The 23,683-nt window shown below is 38.9% G+C and overlaps 1 protein-coding gene across 2 annotated transcripts; it reads left to right on the top strand.

Moving 5' to 3' along the window:
• The first annotated feature begins 5,989 nt into the window (after positions 1–5,989).
• Positions 5,990–23,401, top strand: ABIL1 (ABI-1-like 1). Of its 2 annotated transcripts, none has more exons than XM_088961392.1 (9): positions 5,990–6,457; positions 7,465–7,547; positions 14,771–14,921; positions 15,015–15,114; positions 15,213–15,302; positions 15,397–15,481; positions 15,583–15,635; positions 15,741–15,847; positions 22,779–23,401. In XM_088961392.1, the coding sequence occupies exons 1-9, from the start codon at positions 6,377–6,379 to the stop codon at positions 22,917–22,919; spliced, it is 891 nt and encodes a 296-aa protein (XP_088817518.1). In that variant the 5' UTR covers positions 5,990–6,376; the 3' UTR covers positions 22,920–23,401. The 2 variants fall into 2 exon arrangements, with proteins under 2 accessions (XP_088817518.1, XP_088817517.1); XM_088961391.1 differs by having other exon boundaries at positions 6,032–6,457; positions 15,207–15,302.
• Positions 23,402–23,683: the final 282 nt, after the last annotated feature.

Below are 23,683 nucleotides of genomic sequence, written 5' to 3'. Positions count from 1 at the left end.
CGATCGGGCAGAGAAGGTTTCTTGGTCATAGCGATTGACTGCTTTACGAAGTGGGTGGAGGCTGAGTCATTAGTGACAATCACAGCCTGGATTGTACAATTTTTTTTTGGAAGAACATAGTATGCAGAACTCCTGAAATCCGACAACGGGAAGCAGTTCAAAGACACAAAATTCTAGAACTGGTGTTCCGAGATGGGGATCCAATAGAATTTCACTTCGGTAGTGCATCCACAGGAAAACGACCAAGTTGAGGTGACGAATAGGGCAATCCTCCACGAACTCAAAGCTCGGCTCTCCCGAGCTTTGTGGGTAGACAAGCTACACAGTGTCCTTTGGGCCTACCAGACTACAATCAAAATAGCAACCTGAGAGACCCCATTCAACTTGATGTATGGTACGAAGGCTGTCATCCTTGCAAATATTAAAGTATCGACCTTGCGATTAGAGGCATATGATGAGGAGGCCAATGATGACGAGTTGTGGACCACTTATGATTCAACAACCTTGTACTCTAGAAAGTCATGGTAAGTTGGAACCAAAGTAGGAAGGTCCTCATAGAGTATGACGGTGTTTGGTGAAGGGACGTACAAGTTCAAGACGTTGGAGGGGAGGAAGGTACCCTGCGCTTGTAACGTTGACAACCTAAGTACTATTTATGAACTCGGGAGTCAAGCATCCGCAACATCAAAAATTTTTTCTAAGTATAGAAGACCACCCGCTTTGGCAACCTAGTCAAGCCTCCCTGTGAGGAGTGCACGTTGGCTAAATTATGTACCAAGGAGCGGGTATCAAGTTGCTCTAAGCCTAAGGGCCCCTACGCCGATCTAGTAATGACCTTGGCACCACGATAAAGCCCAATCGCTTCGGCATATGGGCAGCTTGAATATATTTTCTATTATGCTTTGTTGACACATAGGCAGTTTGGGTTATATTCCATACTATGCCTAGTTGCCTCATCATTCTTGTCGCCTTCCTCCTTATCAGAGTCCGGGTCCTTGTTGACCTTCTCAGTCATCTCCTTGGTGCAGGCGAAAGAAGTGACAAGTCCGAGGTCAAGCTTAGGGTACATTGACCTCATGACCATCCGACAAAGCTTGAAACCCTTACGGAAGGCCGCGATGCTGAGGTCCTGCCTCTACTTATGAAACTCTAGCGAGGCCTTGTACTCTTTGATGGCATGGATCTTGGCCTCTTTGATCGCGTCAATGAGGATGGACTCATGCTTGGTGAAGGGGACCTCTTTCTCATCAAGATCCTTCCTGAGTTGTGTATGGCTGAGATCTAGCTCTTCATTGCGCTTCCTAACAGACATAAGCTCATCCTTCAACTTGTCGATGAGCTCACCAACCCTGGACTTGTACTCAAAGGCTACCGCCTCATCCTCATTAACCTTCACGAAATTCTGCTCTGACTGCTTTACGAAAGCGTGCCCCATGGAATTGATCTATAGGGAGAAGGGAAATTCACTAAGTACCAAAGAGCACCTCGGTAGTAACACAGTAATGGGCTCAAGAACTTACCACCATGGCACAATGCATCGTTTTTGCACACATTTCAGCAGGCTTGATTTAGTGAACTTGGAGATTCGGGGAAGGCAACCTCCTTGCTTTAAACGAGACAGATTCGGATATCCATGATGCTTTGGCTCTCCTCTGGGACTTCACCTATAGAACTGCCTTCGGGACGTTGAGGGCGCACCTCGGGTGACCAGATCACCTCGGGCTAGTGTGGCGATCATTTCTCCTGGTCTTTTTGAACCAAGTTTATGACCGAAACCTCCTTGGCCATGGTGGGGGCAACGACCTAAGCAGTTGGCGCCCAAGATGAGTCTCTACGGGACAACTTCCTCTTCCTCTTCTTCTTCTTCATGTCGGTGAGAAGCCCCATTGCTGAAATATCTTCCATATTGCCTATAGAAGAAAGTCGAAAGTTAGCCAAGTCAACATAAAGTAAAGAAGCACAAGATAAAGTACCCAGACCCGAGGTGATGACCTATCCGGAGGACTAAGCCTGGCCTGGATTAACTTCACCTCAGACAAGTAGTCATCCAGTTGCAGTTCAAATTCCACCAGGTCTTGCATCCTGGCCTCCATTTACTCACTTAGATCTTCCCCGATGTCCTTGTTCCCCTTCCTCTGGTGCATCTGGAAAGGCCACCCCGTGCCTAGGGTGACAAAGAAGTACTTGCTCTTCCAGGCCAGGACCTTAGATGGGAACTTGTGAAGAAGCTTGTACCCAGACCGGTAGGACAAGTAATAGCTAAAGCAGCCCGATTTACTGGCGGGGTTTTGTTTGATTTGAACAAGGGTGGCGGAAATTTTAATGTCTAGAGGGAGGTCGAGTTGGTGAAAAAGGGAGATAGTACTGACCACAGTTCGGGGGGCGGGGGGGGGGGTTCAGGTGCAGTTGGCTAAGACTAATTTTGAAAAAGTTGAGGACCTCGGGAAGAAATGCATGAAGTGGGAATTGAAGTCTGGCCTTCAAAACCTCCTTGAAGACTGTGACCTCGTCCTTGTCGTTCTCCAAGGGGAAGGCCAGAAATGGTAGTGAATAACCAAAAGGATCCGGAATCCTATATCGAGCTACTAGATTAGAGACAGCTTCGGCGTACAACCGAGTAGGACTAAAGTGGTCTAGTTCTTTAGGCCTAGAGGGTCAACGAGAAGCTGGGTGAAGAGAAGTTGAGGCCCTTTCATGGGAACCTCGCTGGTCTTGAATCGAGGTGCCCTCCTCGGCCTAATCAGACTCTGCCCTCTCTTTGCTAGACCCACTATTACTCAACATACTGAAGAAAAAGAATGAAATAAACTAGCAAGGGAAGATGACTCACCGAAAAGGATAACCAACCTCGATGACCAACCTGTCTACACCAATGATGCACGCTCCATGATCTCCAATTGCACGAGAGCTCAAATGGGACGAAGAAAATTGTGTCCTCAAGGGCCCTATCTATAGCTGGTATAACTGATCATGAATGGTTCAGATCGATTAGATTTAACGGCTCCCAGGAGGGCAATCGCTCGAATTTCGAGGTTGAGCTTGGTTAAGCACATTTTTTTACATCTGCGCAGTTTATAGTCTGCGTGGCATCTATGCGTTCCCGAGATGTGATCTTGCCCTACGGTTAAGCTAGTTGGGTCGACCAGATTTGGCCTGTAGGTCGGATCTCGACCAAACCAGAGACCAGGCCAAATTCGCCCAGACTTGTCGTGAACTCTTGCCCCAAATTGGGAACCTCAGGCATGAGAGTGGGGGCAATTGATGAGGGACAATTTGGCCTGACTCTTTAGTACACAGACACGTGGAGCAACCTAATGATTAGATGACAACTTAGCAGGCTAGGTTAGCTCGGGCACCTCGAACACCTTGGCTAAGACCGAGGTCTGCGTAGCTTGTGGTGTCTCGATCTACCAAGGTGCCATGTAACCCTCTTCTAGAAGCTAGCCAGTCGTCTCCGATCTTTTCAGGATCACACCGCACGTCAGCGAGCCTTATCCTTATCCCGCTCAGATCGAACAGACTCAATAAGCCTTATCAGCTCACACGAAGTCCATCTCTAGGTGTGAAACAGACTCCTGGTTATGTGGGTTGGGGATCTCAGTTATTTTTCGTGAGGCCTACAACAACTCGCCCATATAAGGGCATCACCTCTAGCCTCATAAGGTACACGTGATTCAACTCTCATACTCTCATACTTACAAGCAAACCAACTCACTATAACACTCTTTGCTAACTTAAGCATTGGAGTGCCCACATCGGATAAAGCACCCCGGGACCTCTAATACTGTTCTTCTTGCAATTCAACCGGCCATGTGCTAGATTGATGTCCAAGCTACCTTCCAGCTGGGAGAGTACAAATCGCACATTCATCAATACTCATTGAAACTCCCAATTTTTTGAGTTGAGTCAAATGTATTACAAAACCTAAGTTACTCCTCCCCTTGATAATTTCCACATCTTGAACACAAATAAAGGGAAAAGAATAAAAAAAGTAGAGAGATCCTCAGTCAAAAGTCAAAGCCTTATAGTAATATTTCCGGTGTGATTTAGTTGGTTTTTCCTTGCCGATGGTGTTAAATATTCTCAAGAAGAAAGCCTTCAAACCTTTATCTCTTGTTTTTATTTGATTTAAAATTTAATGTAAATTTTAATATATTACAAATGGGATGAAGGGACATTTTGAAACGTCTATTATTGTCACTTTGGCATGCAAGTTTTGCCCATATTGTGGTGCTGATTTGGCACCCTCTCATTTGATGTACAAGAAGATCTACAAGATCCATGTGCAAGAGATATCCAGACTCACCTCCTCCTCAATGATTTAGATTTCATTTGTAAGGGTGACTTCTGGGCCAACACCCATCTTGTTTAGCTCCTCCTTATTTTACCCCCCTCAAACAAAAAAAAAAAAAAAGAAAAAGAAAAAGGAATTGTCATGGGTAAAAAATTCAAGCTTACGTGGTGGGGGGAACACTCTAGGGAGCAGATCCGATCACAAGGAGTAGGGTTGCTCACAGTTCGGTACCGTGGGCTTATTTTTGAAACTGAACCGAAGCTGATCGATCAATTGGTTGACTGATTTGGTTAACCATTGGTTCGATTTGTTGGTTCGTTAGCTTTTTTTATTTGTAATATATATTATAAAAATATATAATAAAACACTAAATATATATATTTATATATAAGATATTATCTTTTAAATAATAAATAATATATTATATATTATATTAAAAATATATATTTATATATAATGTATATTTATTAATTTGTAATGTATAAAAAATATAAAATATATATAATATACACAAATATATATATATCAATCGCTTCAATTAACGGCCAATTTTCTATTTTGGTTAACCCAAACCAAATTGTCACCTTTAATTTTTTTAAATATCTAACCGACCAATTTGATTAACCGAATTTTCATTTGGTTTCGATGAGTTAGTTTTTCGATTTTAACTATCTACGGAGTGACGTTACATGCAAGCAATTTATCAAGTTTATATGGGGTTGGAGTGTGTGACTACGAGATCAGCTTTATGTTGATGGGGATTCATGATAGCATTTGCCTTTCTGCTCTACCTTCACGCATTGGGGGTGGGGGCTTGTTTGACTGAAGATCACGCCGTGAAGGATAGAGCGGGATATCCCCAAATGAGAAATCATAGAGATTTGATCCCAATAATCCATTGCATCCGTACATTAGAAATATCTCACATGATGGAACCGTACGAATTCAAATCAGCCCGGCCGTGTGTTGGGAACACTTCACGATGATGTCGCCCCCTTGTGGGGGCTGATTTGAACTCGGACCGGATTCAATGGACAGAGTGGGAGGGAGATCCGACTAGGATTGATAATTTCAACCCGGGCCTGGGCAGCCTGTTTTCTTCTAGGACTGTAGTCCGACCCCGGGTGTGAGTTGCGGCGGGCCCAGACAGCCCTAATGGTCGTTAATACACTGTAAAAACCCGGTCCATGATCATTGCACCCAACCTTAAACGAGAACCAAGAACCAGTCTGCCAGCCAAGCGCATTACAGTCTGCATCATTCGATCAGCGTCATGGTTGGGACGTGAAGCTTTTTTTTGGGCGATGGATGGGACCCTGAAGCTTGATTCCACATATGACGCGACTCGTACGTTGAAGTGCGGGTCAGGCCATCGTACGGACGCGATCTACATCATTGGGTTGTTATTGGCTAGATTTTGACACATTTTCGGGCCAGGGCCAGCCCCACAAGACCTTGAATCGAATACCGTACAGGAATCGAGGAAATGGAATCTCCTTTTGTTTATCTTTCAACTGAACCAATCCAATAACTGCATTTTGTCCAATGATCTATACCGTTAGATATATGGATTCTCCTTAGTCAAGTTAAGTAATGGTCTTGATGATGGCACCAGCTGGCATCATGAATTGCATGAACCATGAAGAAATGAAACTTCATAGTGATGGAGCTTCGTCACATATTATCGTCTCCCAAAAACTCAAAACTCAAAAGCAATGCCGGCCGTTTCCTTTCCTTCCCTTTCCCCCACGGCCCCACCTCTCTAAATTCTAATCTGAACGGACGAAACCACCGTCCGAGAAGACAGTGAAGGACAGAAGCCAGAAGGGTCTCAATTCTCAACTACCACAGATAACTATCATTAAATACCCCGTCATTTTCTCTTAAACGACAGTAAATCCAATAACACGCATTCTCTGGAATTGCTTCCTCTCCACTCCGTGTGCTTTAGCTTTTAGTTGGCTTTCCCACCAAAACCTAAACGCATGATCTCACTCACTAACCATAAATCAGTATTAATTTCTCCTCGCCAGGGTATCTACATTCTTTCTACTGTAAATATCATCGGCGGAGACGTCCAAAATGCATCAATTTCGACATCCGGCCATGACCTTCGACGAGGTTTCCATGGAGAGAAGCAAGAGCTTCGTAAAGGCTTTGCAGGTAAAGGTTCTCGCTCCTTCCTCCCTCTCCGCTCTAAGATCGGATTTACTTCTTCTTGATGACATTGCCTTGGTTTGTGGTTTAGATCTTTTCGGTTTCCGTGATTTTGACTCTTTTTGCTGTTATTTGACTTCGATCTATTTTTTCTATTTGTTTTGATTTCTTAGCTACTTTTCCTTTTTCATTTTTTTTATGAATGTCTACTTGAATTTTATTTTGGTTTCTTCATTAGCTGTTCATATTTGTAATCTCACGCTATCGTGAATGGCATATTGTTTTTGCCCACTTTTATTTAATTTAAAGATACGGTGATGCATTCAATTTCATTCCAGTCTTTTAATCTGGAGTTTTTAGTTTGGCGTCTTTTGTTTTTGAATCATATATGTTGCATGTTTCATATTTTCTCCCAACCATACTTTTTTTTTTTTTTTTTTTAATCAGAAACACAAAATTTTATTTAAGAAAAGAAGGGGAAAGGATGATACAGAAGGGTAAAATAATTTTGACTCAAAACTCGACTATTATACAAAACCAGACTGACTTAACTTTCATGTGCAGCTTGATTTCTATTCCCTTTTTCACATTCTTTTTGAATGATGAAAGTATGCAATACTTATTTTTTGAGCAATAGGTTATTATGGTATCTTGACTGATTGCATATGTTGCATTTCTTTTGATTGCAGTTAAGATACAAGTTAGTTATAAAAGTTTAAATGCTGCAATTGAAGATTGAATGGGACTAATTTTAAATTGAACTGGATTATGAAAAATCAGAAATTCTTGTTTAAGTGATTTTTGGTTAAGAAAGCCAAACAACTGAGGTTGCGATAGATCCCGAATAAACTCACAATACAAGAGAAACCAATTTGCAACCACGCTAACAAATATCAGCTCATAGTCAAATGTGTTGATGGATTCTTTTTCTTTTTAGTTTTCTTAAAATAACTTGAACTGAAAGGGTTGTTGCTTAAGTTCTGGTTTGACCATTATGCTAGTGACTGTTTCAGGAACTGAAGAACTTAAGACCTCAACTTTATTCTGCTGCTGAATACTGTGAGAAGTCTTATCTTAATAGTGAACAGAAACAAATGTAAGTTTTCTTTTCCTACCATCACTTTTGAAATGATATAGTTGCTATTTAATAATTATGAACACTTATATATGTATGAATCATGAATCTTATGCCTAAATCCTTTTCTTAAAAAACCTTGTGGTTTCAGTTTGAAATCTTATTTAGACCCAATTCTCTACTTTGTCATTCCCTTGTTTCTTCTATTTTTTTCTCAAGGGTCACTTGTTTTAAGCCCTTACCAGAATAAGATTTATTTAGGTTATTTAATATCTACATGTAGGTTAATTGACTTTTAAGTTAAGCTCAGTTTAGCTGACCCCATATAGTTGGGATAAGGCATGGATAATGATGATAATGAGGTTAATTGACTTTTAAGCGAACCTCAATTTTATCATCATATGCTTCTAGTATACAAGTAGATAACACTATTGCATGAAGGACAATATATAGTAGATATGGATTAAAAATGTGTGTGTGTAGGTATGTATGTATGCATATATAAGTTTTTGATATATACACTTTTAATTTTTAACTGATATATAAACATAGGAATAATCTTATTATTTATTGATATAGTTCATGAAAATATACGATATAGCTATGATTTTTTGAACATTGGCCCCTAGGCGTAAACATCTCAACTTCTCTTCTTACAAATGAATACTCTAAGCCATTAGCCACTATAGAAATCCAATGAGCAACTTAGGCTAGCTGGTAAAACCTTTACTTCCCTTATACGATGTCTAAGCTTCCAAGACTCATCTGTTTGTCAGAGATGCCCATCCAATTGCAACATAACAAGTTCCTTTAATCAATATTCCATTCTAACCTAAGGGAAAGCCAATTTCAGGCTTTTCAACCCATGTACCAATGCAAGCAGCTCCATCCTTGAAGAGTTGCTTTCTCTTGCTGCTATTGGATTGGAATAACTTGTAAGAACAAAGCCTTATTGGTTTCCAAAGACACCACTAATCCTAGATGGCCCTACATGCTATTGGATTGGAATAACTTATAAGAACAAAGCCTTATTGGTTTCCAAAGACACCACTAATCCCAGATGGCCCTGCATTACCCAAAGTACAACCATCAAAGTTGAACTTGATAAACCCAATTTGAGGTGTTAACCATAGTTGACAAATATGTGTATGAAATAGATGCAATATAAGAAATCTTCGTGTATAATTTAGAACCAAGAACAAATAATACAAATCAACATAATACATTAAACGACTGGCCAATTTAAGGCATTTTTGTTAAAAAGTTCAAAGTAGAAAATTCGGTATATTTTATATCTAAATATGTATATAATATAATAAATGTATGCATATGTAAAATATAAATATATTTTAATTTTTAAAAATATATAATCAAAAGTTCCTGAATTTTGGTCCCATATTTTTCAAAAAATCCATTGCATATTATAGATTTTTAGAAAGTATTTTTTCATAATTTGAAAAATATTTTTTGATAAATTATTTTTGAAAAATATTTAATTCAAGATATTTTCTTCAGAAAAACGCAAATAGACATAACATACATCCAGGTTGGATTGATTTCTCTCCTTGATGGATTGGGAGGAGCATTGGAGTGATTTAGCATCAAGGGCTCTACCTAGGGTAACTTCTGGTCATTGTCCGGTCACTCTTTATAAGGAGGATTTGCTAGGTGTTGGCCCCACACTTTTCAGGTTTGAAAATATGTAGTTATGTCATCCTGGCTTTATTCAGAAAGTGAGAGAATGGTGGGAAGAAGGTAGGCCTAGAAATGTAAAGGGGTGCTATTTCGTAGGAAACTACAATTGCTGAAGACAAAGATCAAGGAGTGGAATTTAGAGCATTTTGGGAGAATAGAAGAAACCAGGAGGTAGTTGACAAGATTAAAGGTTTGGATATGAAAGAGTCAAGGTCTTTTTGAGGAGGGAGATAGAGAGTTAAGGTGGCCGTTGAAGAAGCAATTGGAGGATATTCTACATAAGGAAGAGGTTAGTTAGAAAGAGGGTGATAAAACACAAAATATTTTCATGCTATAGCCAATGTAGGAGAAGGAAGAGTTTTGTGTCCAAATTGGAGTTAGGTGTGGATATCACTCATCCAAGGGAGATATCTAGGGCTTTTGTGAATCACTTTAAGCAATCTTCAGGAGACTCTTAGAGGAAAGATTGTGGATAGAAGGGTTAGATTGGCCTAGTCTCTTGAAGGATTCTAAAGTGTGGTTAGAGAGGCCGTTTAAAGTGGAAGAGATTAAGGAAGTAGTGATCTCTATGGACAAATCCAAGGCGCCAAGGACAGATGGTTTCACCATTGATTTGTACCAGGATTGTTGGGATAAAATAGAGAATGGTTTCACCATTAATTGCTAAGGTCCTATATTTAAGAATCTGAAGAGTTCTCCCTCTCATTGTTTCATCAAATCAAAGGGCTTTTGTGAAAGAAAGACAAATTACTGATCAAATCTTGATTGCTAGCGAGTGTGTTGAGGAAATAAAAAGATTAAAAAAAAGGGTGTAATTTGCAAGTTGGATTTGGAGAAAGCTTATGTTTTGGTTCATTGGCATTTTCTAATTGAGGTTTTGAGGAAGTATTGGTTTGGAGAAAGGTGGTGTAAATGCATTTGAAGCTGTTTGAGGACTTGTCATTATTTAGTGATAGTTAATGGCATAGTGGTGGACTTTGGAAATTTTCTAATGAGAGGAGGGAATTCAATAGCTAACTAGGGGGTTGGAAATCCAATTTCAGTGAGTGAAGAGAACAACAAATGCATTTGTAGATGCTTTGGCAAAGCAAGGGGTGGGAAGGGACCAAATGTTTTGGGCTGTATTGTAAGTTTTTTTTTTTTTTTTTGTTGTCCTCTTGGAGAGAGATAAACCTTTTTATCTCTCTCTGGAGTTCTGTAACTAATTTTTTACTAATCTAATGAATTCCTGTTATTGATAAAAAAGTGGCATAGTGGTGGATTTTTTCTCTGTTAGGCTAGGAATTAGACAGGGTGACCCCCTCTCTCTCTTTCTATTCACCCTTATTGTTGATGTTTTAAGTAGACTTATCCTAAGAGCTGATTCGAGGTGCCTAGTAAGGGGTTGGAGAGTGGGAAGAGACAATGTACCAATTACCCATCTTTATTTTGTAGATGATACTATTTTATTTTGTGAGGGCGACAAGTTAGAGAGGATAAGGAACCTAAAATTGTAGGTGCAACCACTTAAAAGTTTGTCAAATTTAAAATAAAATCTTGAAAAGAGTTGCATAGCTGGGGTAAATATGGATGATGGGGAGATTGAAGAGTGAAGCATTTTAGTGTGTAATGTTGCTCATTGGCCTTTGACTTACTTAGGGTTACCTCTTGGAGCTAACCCAAAAGAAGTGAGGTTCTAGGATCTAGTGGTAGAGAGGTTGTCTAAGAGGCTTGCCAATTGGAAGAAAGGGTACTTATCTTTGGGGGGGCAGGATTACTTTGATTAGATCAACCCTCTCCAACCTACCTATCTATTACATGCCAATTTTTAAGGTTCCAATAGGTGTGAGCGGGAAGATAGAGAAGATGATGAGAGATTTACTTTCAGGTCTAGGTGAAGGAAAGAGGGGTTATAGGATTAGTTGGGATGTGGTCAGTGGAGGTAAAAATGTAGGGGGGGGGGGTTGGGATTAGGTAATATACAAAGGAGGAACTTAGCTCTCTTGGGGAAATGGCTGTGAAGAATGCCACAAGATTGGGACAAACTATGGGCAAAGGTGATAGTGAGCATTCATGGCTTTTGGACAATGGTTGGGATGCTGAAGCATGGGCTAAGGAAAATTGAGCTTCTCCTTGGAAGGACATCAATGCAGTATTACCACTTTTCATTCCTTTTATCAAATACAATCTATGTGATGGTAATTCCATTAAATTCAGGAACATGTTTGGTTGAAGGAACAATTTCCCTCATTTTGCACTCACTTGTTCTGAAAATGAACCTATTTCTGGTTCCTTCAATTTCAAGTAATGGCTCTAATTGGGACTTGGGCTTTCGGAGGGGTTTAAGAGACTCCGAACTCTAGAATGTACTTACACTACATGAACTTTTTTTTTTTTGTTGAGAAATGTGGAGTATTATTAAAACAAAGAAAGAGAGGTAAGGCTGCTGAGGGAGAATTTCCTCAGCATCCGAGTACAAAAAGCCCACAGACTACAGATTACAACACAAGAGCCTCATCCCATAAGATAGATTTCCAATGATCTACAAAATGCTTAAGGCTGAAACCCCTAAAATGGTTGTTAATAGAGATCCATTTCGCCAAAGTTTTCTCAGCAGCTACATTACTTAAACTGTTGGAAGAAGTCTTTCTTGATCCTTCTAAGTTTGATAACCAAATTTGGATTTGCACTCCTGGTTCTTTTTCTTGTGCTTCTGTTTTTTTTTTTTCCTGCATTGTCTCAAGCCTTATCTAGCTCTTTTCCTTCTTTTCCTGTTAAGGAGGTATGGTGCAAGTGTATTCCTCCTAGAATTGGTGCTTTTAGTTGTGAAGTTGTCCATGGAATACCTGTAATTTGCTTCAAAGAAAATGACCAAATTGGTGCTTATCCCCTCATTGGTGTACCCTATGTAAGGCTAATGGTGAGAGTTGCTATCACTTTCTTATCTTTTGTTCTTTCATTGTTTCTATTTGGGAATGGTTTTTCTCCTTGTTTGAGTGTAGGTGGAATCCTCCGATGGATGTTCAAAGCCTCTTTGCTCCAACTTTCTCTGTGTGGCCAAAGAAAAGGGGAAGACTCATGTGGAGATGTTTAAGAGCAGCAACAGTGTGGACAATTTGGGAAGAATGAAATTCTAGAATTTTTCTAGAGGAGAGAAGCAAGGAAGATATAATGGAAACAATAATGATCAGAGTGGAACATTGGCTGAAATCCATGGAACTTTTTCAAATGTGTCAATGGATGATATGCTCAGAAAGTGGAAGTAAGTGGCCGTTCACCTAAGACTGTCTCTAGTTACCAATTGTCTCCACCGGAAAGAGGATTTATCAAACTTAATTTTGATGGTAGTAGTGTTGGAAACCCAGGAAGCTCAGGTATTGGTGGAGTATTTAGAGATGAGAAGGGCAAGATAATTGTTCTATATTCAGGACCGGTTGGGGAGGGAGGCTCCCTTAGAGCAGGAATTTTGGCCTTGATGGAGGGTGTACAAAGTGGAAAATTGAAATTGTACATGTACATCAATGAAAAGAAGAAATTCAGATGGTTGACAAGAGAGATGGAAGTCTCTTCGAGTTGGATTAAGAGACGTGCTAATTCATTAGCTGATGTTTTATCCAAACAATGGGTGGGAAGAGAGACTTTATTTTGGGTACGGTTGTAAGTCAGGGGTTTTGTTGTGGGGAGAGAATGAGATCTTCTCTCTCTTCTCTCTTTTACAATGCTCTTTTTATTTCATTAATAAATTGTGCAGTTATTGATCAAAAAACATATTATTGCTGCCCAATCTTGGACAACCACCATTTTTTATTTTGCAACACTAGCTACCACAGCCTGTTTAATTCTTAGCTTGAACTTTTATGAGGCAGCTTTTTTAAGATTTTGGTAATTGGTTCCACATTTGATTGATTCTCAATGGGGAAGTAACTGTAGTAACATCTTATTTTATATTAGTTTTCCTTTTCTAGGCATCTGGCAAATTTTTAAGAAATCTTTTCAATGTTCTCATATCAATTGTTTGTTCATCTCCAATAAGATTTTCCAGTCTGGCCTTGTTGAATATCAGGCCTTGGATACAATCTGCTGCATGTACATGCAGAATGATTGATGTAGATCATTCAAAATAATTTTTTATTCCATTAAATCAATTCTAAAATTCCAATTACAATGATTCTACTTATAAACTCAAAATAAGGCCTCAAATCTTCCTTTCCAGATCTCTTTTGCTCAAGAACTAATCCAAAATAATTTCTAACTGCTTTTGTGTAACCCAAAAAGACACTCAGATAAGGACTTTATACTCCTAAAAGATCTCTAATAACATGCTACTAATCCTATTACAACTAAACAAACCAAAAAGAACTCAAGAGAGACTCAAGCCCATCACATACTGACACCCTATCAGGAAAAAGAAAACAAAAAAAGTTTTTATGGTATATAATGATGCATAAATGATGATGGATCTAGATTGTGAATAAGAAGTCCCTTTCTTTGTATAAACTTGTCAATGAAAACACTTGAGCTCTGTAAATTAAGGTTATCAACAGGCAGCAACTCTATGGATACTAACAATAGAAAGTAGTTCAACTCTATGAGATTTCTTCTCTGATTGGTAACAGCTCAGATTTTTATTAAACATGAAGAAGAAAATGTGTTCATTTGACTTTTCAATTACACCCCCCCTTGGGATAAGTGACCCCAGTACAGCTAATTTGTTGTTGGCCCTTGTTTTGCTGAACCATCTACTAAGCCGTTAGTATACATTAGTAGATTGCAATGCCCAATTGACCTCGTTTGCAATTCCTACATTTTGATCTCCTTGACAGTGTATCTATACTGCCATGGTCCTTAATGGCTTTCCTTCATCCACCTTCTAAGAACCTTTGAGTCACTTTTAAAAATAAGGTTCCTGTAATTTAATGATTTTTCCCTTGTCAACCTGTGCAGAGCAGTGCATAGTTCAGCCCTTGTTGAATCACCAAATATTACGGGCCCAAGTATAATGCAAGTATTTGTCCATCACAATCTCTGATTTCTCCTTCCATACATGATGGATCTGGATTATCCAGGCTGTATACATCGAAATTCAACTTGAAACATCTTAGAGGTGGTGGCTTTGAACAGATTGATAGGATCATTCTTCCTGATGAGGAAGCAGCAACCTGTCTCCAATTTCTGATAATGTCATCTGTTGTATATAGTGCAGACACCTCCAAGGTTTTTACACGAAGTGCAACCATTTTGGAGATATTTTCAATTATGTCCTCCATACCTTTCTCCTTGTATTTATCCTTGCCATTGAAGTATTAAAAAAGTCCATAATCCATTAAAGGTTTATGAGACTACATAATTAACAGATTGGCATAGGTTTCTTACTTTGGCAGAGTGGCCCAAGTGCTGCTATTGGATATTACATGTAATTTGATCTCAAAATCTCAAAATAGGTGTTTCATTTTCATGGGAAATGTTTTATGTTCTTATTTGTAACAGTTCATTAATGGCAATTTTTTTCTTAACATCATCATGCATTGTTTCTTTTTATTGTATTCAAAATAAGATGAAAATTTGTACAGGGTGCTGGATAACCTGAAAGACTATGCAGTACGAGCTCTTGTCAATGCTGTTGATCACCTTGGTACAGTTGCTTACAAGTTAACTGATCTCTTTGAACAACAAACATTAGAAGTCTCGACAATGGAGCTAAAGGTTTCCTGTCTTGATCAGGTAATTCCTTTCCTGATACTGAACTCACTGATGATTTTACTCCTGAAAAAATCTCAATTGTAGTAGCTGATCTGACTTTGTATGTTAATTTAGCAACTTCTTACCTGTCAAATATACATGGATAAAGAAGGCCTTAGGCAGCAACAATTGTTGGCGTTCATCCCACGGCATCACAAGCATTACATTTTACCGAGTATGATTGTTACTGTTATTGACTTCTTTTGCAAGTTGTATTGTAAGAATCGGACAAATTGTAACATTTTCTTTGCTGCAACTCCAAGCTAGATTCAGTCAACAAGAAAGTGCAGTTTAGTCCACAGATACAAACAGCAGACGCCAGGCAAATGCATTTTCAAGCAAGATCCCGTCTTCACACTTCAGGTTGTTTTTTTTTTGTCTTGGCACATTCAAATCTTCTATTTTAGGAGGCTTTGTTAATTGTTATTTAATGTTAGTTTTTGTGCACATTTACCAGGCACCCCTCCATCAAAAACTCTTTCCTGGCATTTAGCCTCAGAAACCAAGTCCACCTTGAATGGGACTCAACATGCTTTGATGGGGTAGGTTTTTGAAATCTATTTAAGTTTATAAGAATAATGGATTTTGTAGGTGCTTATTTGTCTATCTGAGAGCTTTAATGTTTTAACTTTTTTATATGCAGCATGGAAGGCCCAAAAGCTTCTGGATCAACTTCTGGAACATTCCAACTATTGGGTGTGTGAAGTTCAAGTGCTGTAAACATGTTTTTCACTATTTGTCTGCTTGTCCATTATTAAGCCATTATTTTTATTTTTTTGCTGCAATCTTTTGTTCCTGTAGATCCTGAAGAATCTGTCTCATCAAAATCCTCAACTGCTCGTCTTCACTTTTCTAGTGGAAGTTCTGCTTCTAGTACAGTTCTGCAAACATTTGGTGTCACAAGGAGGGTAATGCCAAAATCAATAACTAAAGCAACTCAGATGTGCCCTACATTCTTCTAAGGGATGCATGATCTAAATAATCCATTTGGTTGTGGTTTAACTTTTTATATTTTCTGGGTCACATTTTTTCTTTATTTCATATAGAATTGAGCAATATTCATGATGACTTCAAGGAATTGCCCAAGATCAGTATGCTACTTGTTAAAACAAATCAGTTGCTGAGAATGCAATAATAAAGTAGCTTTAAGAGTTCCAAAATCTTGATTTGTGACAAAATCATACGTGTCTAGCATGCTTTTATTCAGAAAATAGATTAGTGACAAAATCTTGATTCAAGTGCTTGCTGAAGTACAATTTTTTGGATTCTTCAAGTGCTTGTGCAGGACAACTTTTTGCAAATATAATATAATTCCAAAGCCATTGCTTTTTCTCCCCTTAATTCTGCAGAAGACATGTGAGAGTTGTCACCTTTGTGGGGGTGACTGAAGTTTGGTTTATTGTCTGCTTTGCAGTGGAATATTTGGTCGAAATACCAAAGGGCTATCTTGAGTCACATTTTATTCTTTCCTAGAAGAAGCCTTTATATTGATCATCAATGGATTTTCAAGTTTTTGCATTGTCAAGTATGGTTGTAGACTTGTAGGACATGATCTGCATGTTTCTATGACTGGAATAAGTTTATCCTGAGGAGACATGCTATGATTTCTCTATACATGCTATTGATTATGCAATTCCATCTATGACCAAGTATTGTAGAAACCATTAGCATTGTGGCCCCATGAATAAGGACAAACTGTAAAAGTATGTGCAGTACCTACATTTTGCCCCCACCTAAAGCAGTAAATAAATGGTGTTATCTTTTTTTTTTTTTGAATGGTAAAGTAATAAATTTATTGAATAAAAAAGAACACAGTACAATAGAAGAGCAAGCCACAAGTAGCTGCTCAGATTACAGGACATGTTACAGATCCCAAATGGATAAAGACCTAACTAATTCAGGAACATTCAGCTCTTTAAAATCGGGTGTAACAGACACCCAAGAAATCAGCTTGCTAACCGCTTGCTGCACTATCTCCTCAGTGCTCTTAGCTTTGTTGCTGTAGATTCTTCTATTCCTTTCAGACCAAATTACCCACATCACTGCTGCAGGAATAGTTCTCCAAATTAAACTTCCTTTTTTCTTTGAACCTTGGAGATTCCAGCAAAGCAGCAGGTCTTTCACTGAATTTGGCATGATCCAATTAAGACCAGCCACACCTATGAAATGGTACCAGACTTTTGAAGAGATAGGACAATGTAAGCACAGATGGTCTGTGGACTCGGGCAATAAGCCACACAACCCGCACATCAGAGAAGGGAGCTGAATACCCCTTCTGTCCAGGTTGAGTCTTGAGAGAGATTTGTTCAGCACCATAGTCCAAACAAGGAATATAGATTTTGAGGGAGCACAAGACTTCCATACTTGCTGGTAGGGGAACTCAGTAACCCCCTTGCTACTAAGCTTCAAAGTAAGGGATTTGACTGAGAAACAGCCATCCTTACTCCAGGACCAGCTCCATTCATCTTCACCTGCAATGTCAATCGTCTGCTCCTGTGAAATCTGCAGAAGCTGCATCACACCTTCTATTTCCCAATCAAATAATTCTCTTCTGAACTGAGGATTCCAGATTACTGAGTTGTTTGAAATGACATAATACTCTGCCACTGATATTTCTTGATCAACTGTACATTGGAACAAGGGGAAACGCCTCAGCTAAAGGTCTGTCCATGCACCAGGGATCTTTCTAGAATTTCAGCCTATTTCCACTTCCCACCTTATACCTCAGTCTCTCATACATCACCGGAAGAGATTTTAGAATACCTTTCCAAACCGAACAACCCCATGTTGGGTATGGATCCTGAGACTTCCAATTACCCCAATCCACACCAAATTTTGTTGCAATTAGGGACCTCCACCAAGAAGATCTTTCTGCAGCAAATCTTCAACACCATTTACTCAATAAGGCCGAATTAACCACCTTTAATCTTCTAAGATCTAAACCACCCTTTGCCTTAGGAAAACAAACTTGATCCCATTTCACAAGGTGCATCTTCTTCTCTTCTTCTTACCCTCTTCAGATAAAATCTCTCTGCATCTTCTCAAGTTTCTTTGCAATTTTAGATGGCATAGGAAACATGGACATGAAGTAGGTAGGGAGGTTGGCAAGGGTACTCTTGATAAGGGCACTCTCCCTTCTATAGATAGATATTTTGCTTTGCAGGATGCCAATTTTTTCCCAACTCTCTCAATTACTGGATCCCATAAAGCAGAAGAATAACATTTGGCACCTAGTGGGAGGCCAAGGTATTTACCCGGCAGATAATCCACCTGGCAGGCCATCAACCTAGCAAAAGATCCAGATTAGGAACGGGGCCCACTGGGATTATCTTACTTTTATGAAGATTAACTTTAAGGCCTGATACTTCTTCGAACCAGCAAAGTATACCAAGTAGAACATCCACCTAGTCAGAAGAGGCATCAAGGAAACAGAGTATCGTCAGCAAACTGCAATAGATTGACTTTTTCCGCTTCTAGAGCAATTTCAAAACCATCCCACAAGCCATTAGCTGCTGCCTTTAAGGAGAATTGGGTTAGGAGTTCTGATATACAGATAAAGAGCAGAGGAGAGAGTGGGTCCTCCTGTCTAAGACCCCTCGAACTATCAAAAAACCTCACTGACTGGCCATTGATCAGCACTGATAATTTGGGAGAAGAAACATATACTTTTATCCAATTTCTCCATTTCTGTCCAAAGTTCATTTTCTCCAGCACCTGATCCAGACACCTCCAGTTACATGGTCATATGCTTTTTCTATATCCAGCTTTACAACCAGTCCCGGAGAACCCTCCCTTAACCTTGAGTCTATAAGCTCCTTTGCAATCAAGACAGAATCAAGCATTTGTTTCCCCGGAACAAAGGCAAACTGATTTTTAGAAATAAAACTACTTAGCACCTGTTTCATTCTCACTGCTAACACCTTTCCGAGAATCTTGTAGAAGCTATTTAAAAGGCTGATGGGCCTAAAGTCCCTAATATTTGTGGCCCCTTCCACTTTAGGGATCAAGGAGATGAAGGTAGCGTTAAGACTTCTGTGTAACGATGCATTTCTGTGGAAGTCCTGGAACACCTTTAACAGATCAGACTTTATGAAATCCCAACATTTAATATAAAACAAGTTAGACAAACCATCCAGCCCAGGAGATTTGTCCCCTTCTAGACTCCAGATTGCAGATTTGATTTCTTCTTCTGAAAAAGGTCTCTCAAGGAACATCTTCTGATCTGAACTCAGTTTCTTGAAGGATAATTCTAGAGGAAAAGGCCTCTTGTCCCATTTTCTTTATATAGATTTTTGTAGAAAGAGGTAGCAACTGACTTGATTTCAGCTACTATTGAAGACACTGTCACACGGGCATTTGCCATTTTGTGAGAAGAGACATCCTAATGTGGATGAGTTAAACCCAAACATTTCGAAGGTAAGAAACTCTTATGCTCATCGTTTTGACTAGGTATCCTTTTGGTTTTGTGGGTATTGATCCATGAAGTGTATAGAGCAGTGATTTATAAGGCACACCTAAGCGCACAGGCGAGGCACGTTTTAGGGTAGGATAGTCAAAGTGCTTGTGTTTGTGCTCTGTGAGATCTGTAATTTATTCTAAAATGCAGTTGTCCGCGTGAGACTCCTCAAATTGCTTCCCAATCTCTTTAGAATTTTTTGGATTTTTTTGAATTTTTAAATTATAAATTAAATATGAGGCTATTTATGTTCACCCACAACCAATTCAGTAAAGAAACTAAATGTAACATGGACATCTTTTTAACAACAGCCTATTAATGACATGGGTTTCTTCTAGTTCATCTTTGTAACTCAGTATTGGATGCTACCATGAACAGAAAAATTTTGTTCCAGTGAAATGCTTGTGTTTACCATTTAATGGTTTGCAGCTTAGGAGAACCATTGGTAGGGGTGCAACTTGGTCAGGATCGGGTTCAGTCATTTTTTTTTTTTTTTAAATTTGAATAGACCCAATGCTGTGGAATTATCCAAATTGGGTACCTAACTTGCACTCCTGTCTCCTGACAATAGAGCATGATGAAAATTGAAGAACACAAAGGGATTTGAAGAATTGGAAAAGTATACATGTTAAAACTTTCTTTGCATTAGCTATTGCGGTTTTGCCTTAGCATGAGCTCTTCCAGTATCCAAAGCAATAACCATGCAAGAGGTCAAAATTGATAAGTTGAGGTGGTGCTGGAAAGAGACAAGATCAGTTGGAGAGAAAAGCCTATGGCTGGAAGAAAGTGATGAGAAAGTCATTACCCAATATCAGTGCCAGCTATCTGTGGTCTTGGGAGGGGTGGACTGGATACAGACCTAACTTATGGCAAGATTTTTTGTACAAAATGGCTGCTCTCAAACTCAATCTTGTCAGCCCGAGATTTTACCATTTACAAAAAATGGCCCCTGCTGTTAAAAGTTACAAAAATACAGAGTTTCTCATTAAGCTAGAGGAGGGGAAAAGTCCAGTTCTAAGCTCTTAATGGATGGCATCGAGGTTAATAACTAAAGTGACACTGTGAGAGGTCTATTTGAGTGCTATAGAAGTTATCATGCACTTGATGCCAAAAAATGGACTGAGACTCTCTGATGCAGTGTCATACTGTCATAATCCTCATATGAGGAGCATGACAATTTTTTTCAAAGTCAGAGAAACATAATTTAGTGGTAAAAAACAGACAAATGATTGTTCTTCAGTTCAGGAACAATCTAAAAGTAGAAATCTTGATTCTTCCCCAAAGGAGAAAGCCCCAGCAAGGAAGCTGAGGAGAAACTTGGCAAAATACCAGGTGAGGTCCATCTCTAGCCATTCTCTAGGGGAGGGTAAATTACTAAGGGGTGGTTAGCCTGGTTCCCCTGATGTGCTTCTGCTATGAGAAAAAATCAAGTTCTCTCACTTTCTCCTTCATAACCGAGTTGCCTATAGTTTGATTTTCGAAGTCAATTTTAATAAAAGTTAATTAGTGAATTGTTTAACAATTGTATCCTTTTATTTTCTAATGCCTTAATTTTCATTTCTATTCTTAAACTTATAATTGTTTTGTTAAATCTTATTTTTCATCCATTACACTCTTGATTATTGTTGCATAAATTTGTATTCAGCATATTCTTTATTTCTTAGATGGCCAGAAATTTTGAAATCTTTGTTGTTTATGCTTTAGTACTAAACACCACATCCTTTACACCCTAAAATCCCTTGGAAATATTCTCATGCTGTTATTTTCAGTCAATTTCATACCAATTCTCATGGGCTTGGCCACATCAATCCTGTTTGCCATTCCACTCTGTTCAGTGCAATCCATTCTTAAGTGTGTGCCCTTAAGTCACTTCTCACTACTTCAACCTAGACAACATTACTGGCCTTGCAGCCATTTTATAAATTTTTCCTTTTAGCCCCAGTGGTATTCTCCTATCATTCAGGACCCCAAATGTGCACCTCTTATTTTGATCATACATTTCTCATACACCTAATTTTGCATCTAATCATTCTCTAAAAGGGCAGCCCAGTGCATGAGGCTCCTGCCAATGTGGGGTCCGGGGAGGGACAGATGTATGCGGCCCTACCCCTAAACATACAGGGAGGCTGTTCCAAGATTTGAGCCCTGGTCATCCAGGTTGCAATGGAGAAACCCAGTCCAATCTAATCCCTCTCTAGTTTCATCAATTAGAACAATGTCATAGGCAAACAATATACACCATTTGACCTCCTTCTGTATATGTTTAGTTAATTCATCTGACTAGTCCAAACAAATAAGGGCCAAGCTATGAGCCTTGATGGAGTCCCATCATAATTGGAAACTATGGTGTCTCTCTCACAGGTATCATATGCTTTCTTTACATCAATCAATTGCTTCAATTTATCCCCACCATTATAACTGAAAACTCTGAATCTTTCTCTTCTTCTCCCTAGACTTTTCAATCAAGTAATTGTGCCAATGTTGCCACCACCTAATTACCCCCTTGTTAGATCATCCATTTCAGAAGTCCATAGTTTTCATCCTTTTCTTTCTTTTTTTTTTTTTTTTTCAAGATGCAAATATTTTACATTGTTCTCCTCCTACCTTTTTGTCACTTGTCTCCCTTTATCTGTATGTGGATGATATTCTTGTATTAGATAATTTGTAATTTTCCCCATGTTGCAATTTGTCTTGGGAAAGTAACTTATAATGATCAAAGAAGCAGGCCATTAGTTCTGATTAATGCGATTTCTTTAGTGTTACTTGCAAGATCTTTTCTTTTTGGATGTATACATTTCATTGAAATTGCTTTCAGAATGAAACATTGGTTAAGCTGTTGGTGTTAAAGGGATTGGTCATGCTTCGTCATATACTCCATGAAGATGTTGATTTGTTGGTGTTCAACATAAATATGGTCTAGTGGACAAATAAGAGCTTAATTTCATATTGGCAATGACTAATTTTCTGCAGCAAGGATAATTCAATTGACAAGCTGTTTATTTCTTATGTCTGGATGATCCAAAAGTCTACCTGGTCAATTGAACATGTTCAAATAGGATTTCTTCCTTCTGGATAATCTCAATGGTTTAACTACACTTTTGGGTTAGAGTTATCACATAACCAGGCCTGCAAGCCAAACAATACACTGCTTCCTTGTCCCAACCATATGGATCAGCTACACGAAACCTGCACCGCTTCCTATGTGCTAGCTATTTATTCTTTTGGTTTTCTTTTCTTTTTTGTTTTTTTGTTGTGGCATGTCTGGGAGGGAGATTTCCATGCTGTGTTGCATTATCAAACATATTGCCTCTTTAAGCAGATCCTTTTAAAACATGCCAGTAGGATGACAACTGGAAAAGTTACGAACTTGAGCTTTTTTGCAGGATAGTTCTTCAGAGGGATCTAAACAATTGACAGCATTCAGGTCCATTGACAACCGAGGTCATAATCAGATCATTCGTGCCCCTGTTCGCAGTAAAAGCATACTGTCAGCATTCTTTGCCAAACCAAAGCTCAGGTCATAAGCATATGAAGTTCTGAACAATCAGAGATGCCGTTGTTCAAAATTTCCAATCTGGGGGAGGGGTGTTCACCAACTGATCAGTTGGTGTTTGTGCCTATTTTTGTGAGAGATACTTATTAGTAGTCTATGCTCTCAGAGGCATATCGATTGCATGGCATGACCCTCTCTTTGTTCGATGGTTGAATTCATACAACTTCTCTCTAAAATCAAGCCTGGTTCGAGCTGCCGGTTATCAACTAATAAATTGGTTGATTCATCAGTGTAATGGGATTGTTTGGTATATTCTTTTCTGCTCCTTTTCCTGCATGTATATCACTTTGTTAGTAGCTGATTCGCTGTAAATTTAGTTTTGTTGATGGAAGAAGATTTCATTATCCATTGCAATATTGCACCCTTCGACTAGTTGACCATTTTGTTTGGCAACCTATTCTGTAGTCTGTACCTCTAATTTCATATATATTTTTGAGTGTTAGTTGCTTGGTATTTTCAATGTTCAAACAGGTTTATAAATCAGATGGTTAAAAACTACGGTGGTACGTTCTCTGCAGAGTCATCTGTTATTCAAACCATGGTTACCTGAATTGGTATACGGGGAACATTGGAAATTGGCTACATAGGTAATACAGAGTGAAACCTAGGTTAGCTTTCTTCTTCACTCTAACCAGAACAGCAAAATAGGGATCATTTAGTGAAGTCCCCAAAGCTTCGTTTGGGAAGAGTATAAATGCAACCTTCTATTTGTATTTCTAATACGTTATTTGTATT

This window comes from Nelumbo lutea, chromosome 1 (genome assembly GCF_056320005.1).
Source record: "Nelumbo lutea isolate HS-2025 chromosome 1, American lotus-T2T, whole genome shotgun sequence".
Taxonomy (NCBI): Eukaryota; Viridiplantae; Streptophyta; class Magnoliopsida; order Proteales; family Nelumbonaceae; genus Nelumbo; species Nelumbo lutea.
Note: the sequence above shows the minus strand (reverse complement) of the source record. Positions and strands in the feature narration are given on the sequence as shown.

Bases quoted from the DNA above. Each gene is read 5' to 3' on its own strand.
- ABIL1 (XM_088961391.1), top strand. From the start codon at position 6,377: ATGCATCAATTTCGACATCCGGCCATGACCTTCGACGAGGTTTCCATG. The intron at 7,548-14,770 runs GTAAGTTTTCTT...AAATTTGTACAG, and splicing joins AATAGTGAACAGAAACAAAT to GGTGCTGGATAACCTGAAAG. The intron at 15,482-15,582 runs GTAGGTTTTTGA...TTTTATATGCAG, and splicing joins ACTCAACATGCTTTGATGGG to CATGGAAGGCCCAAAAGCTT.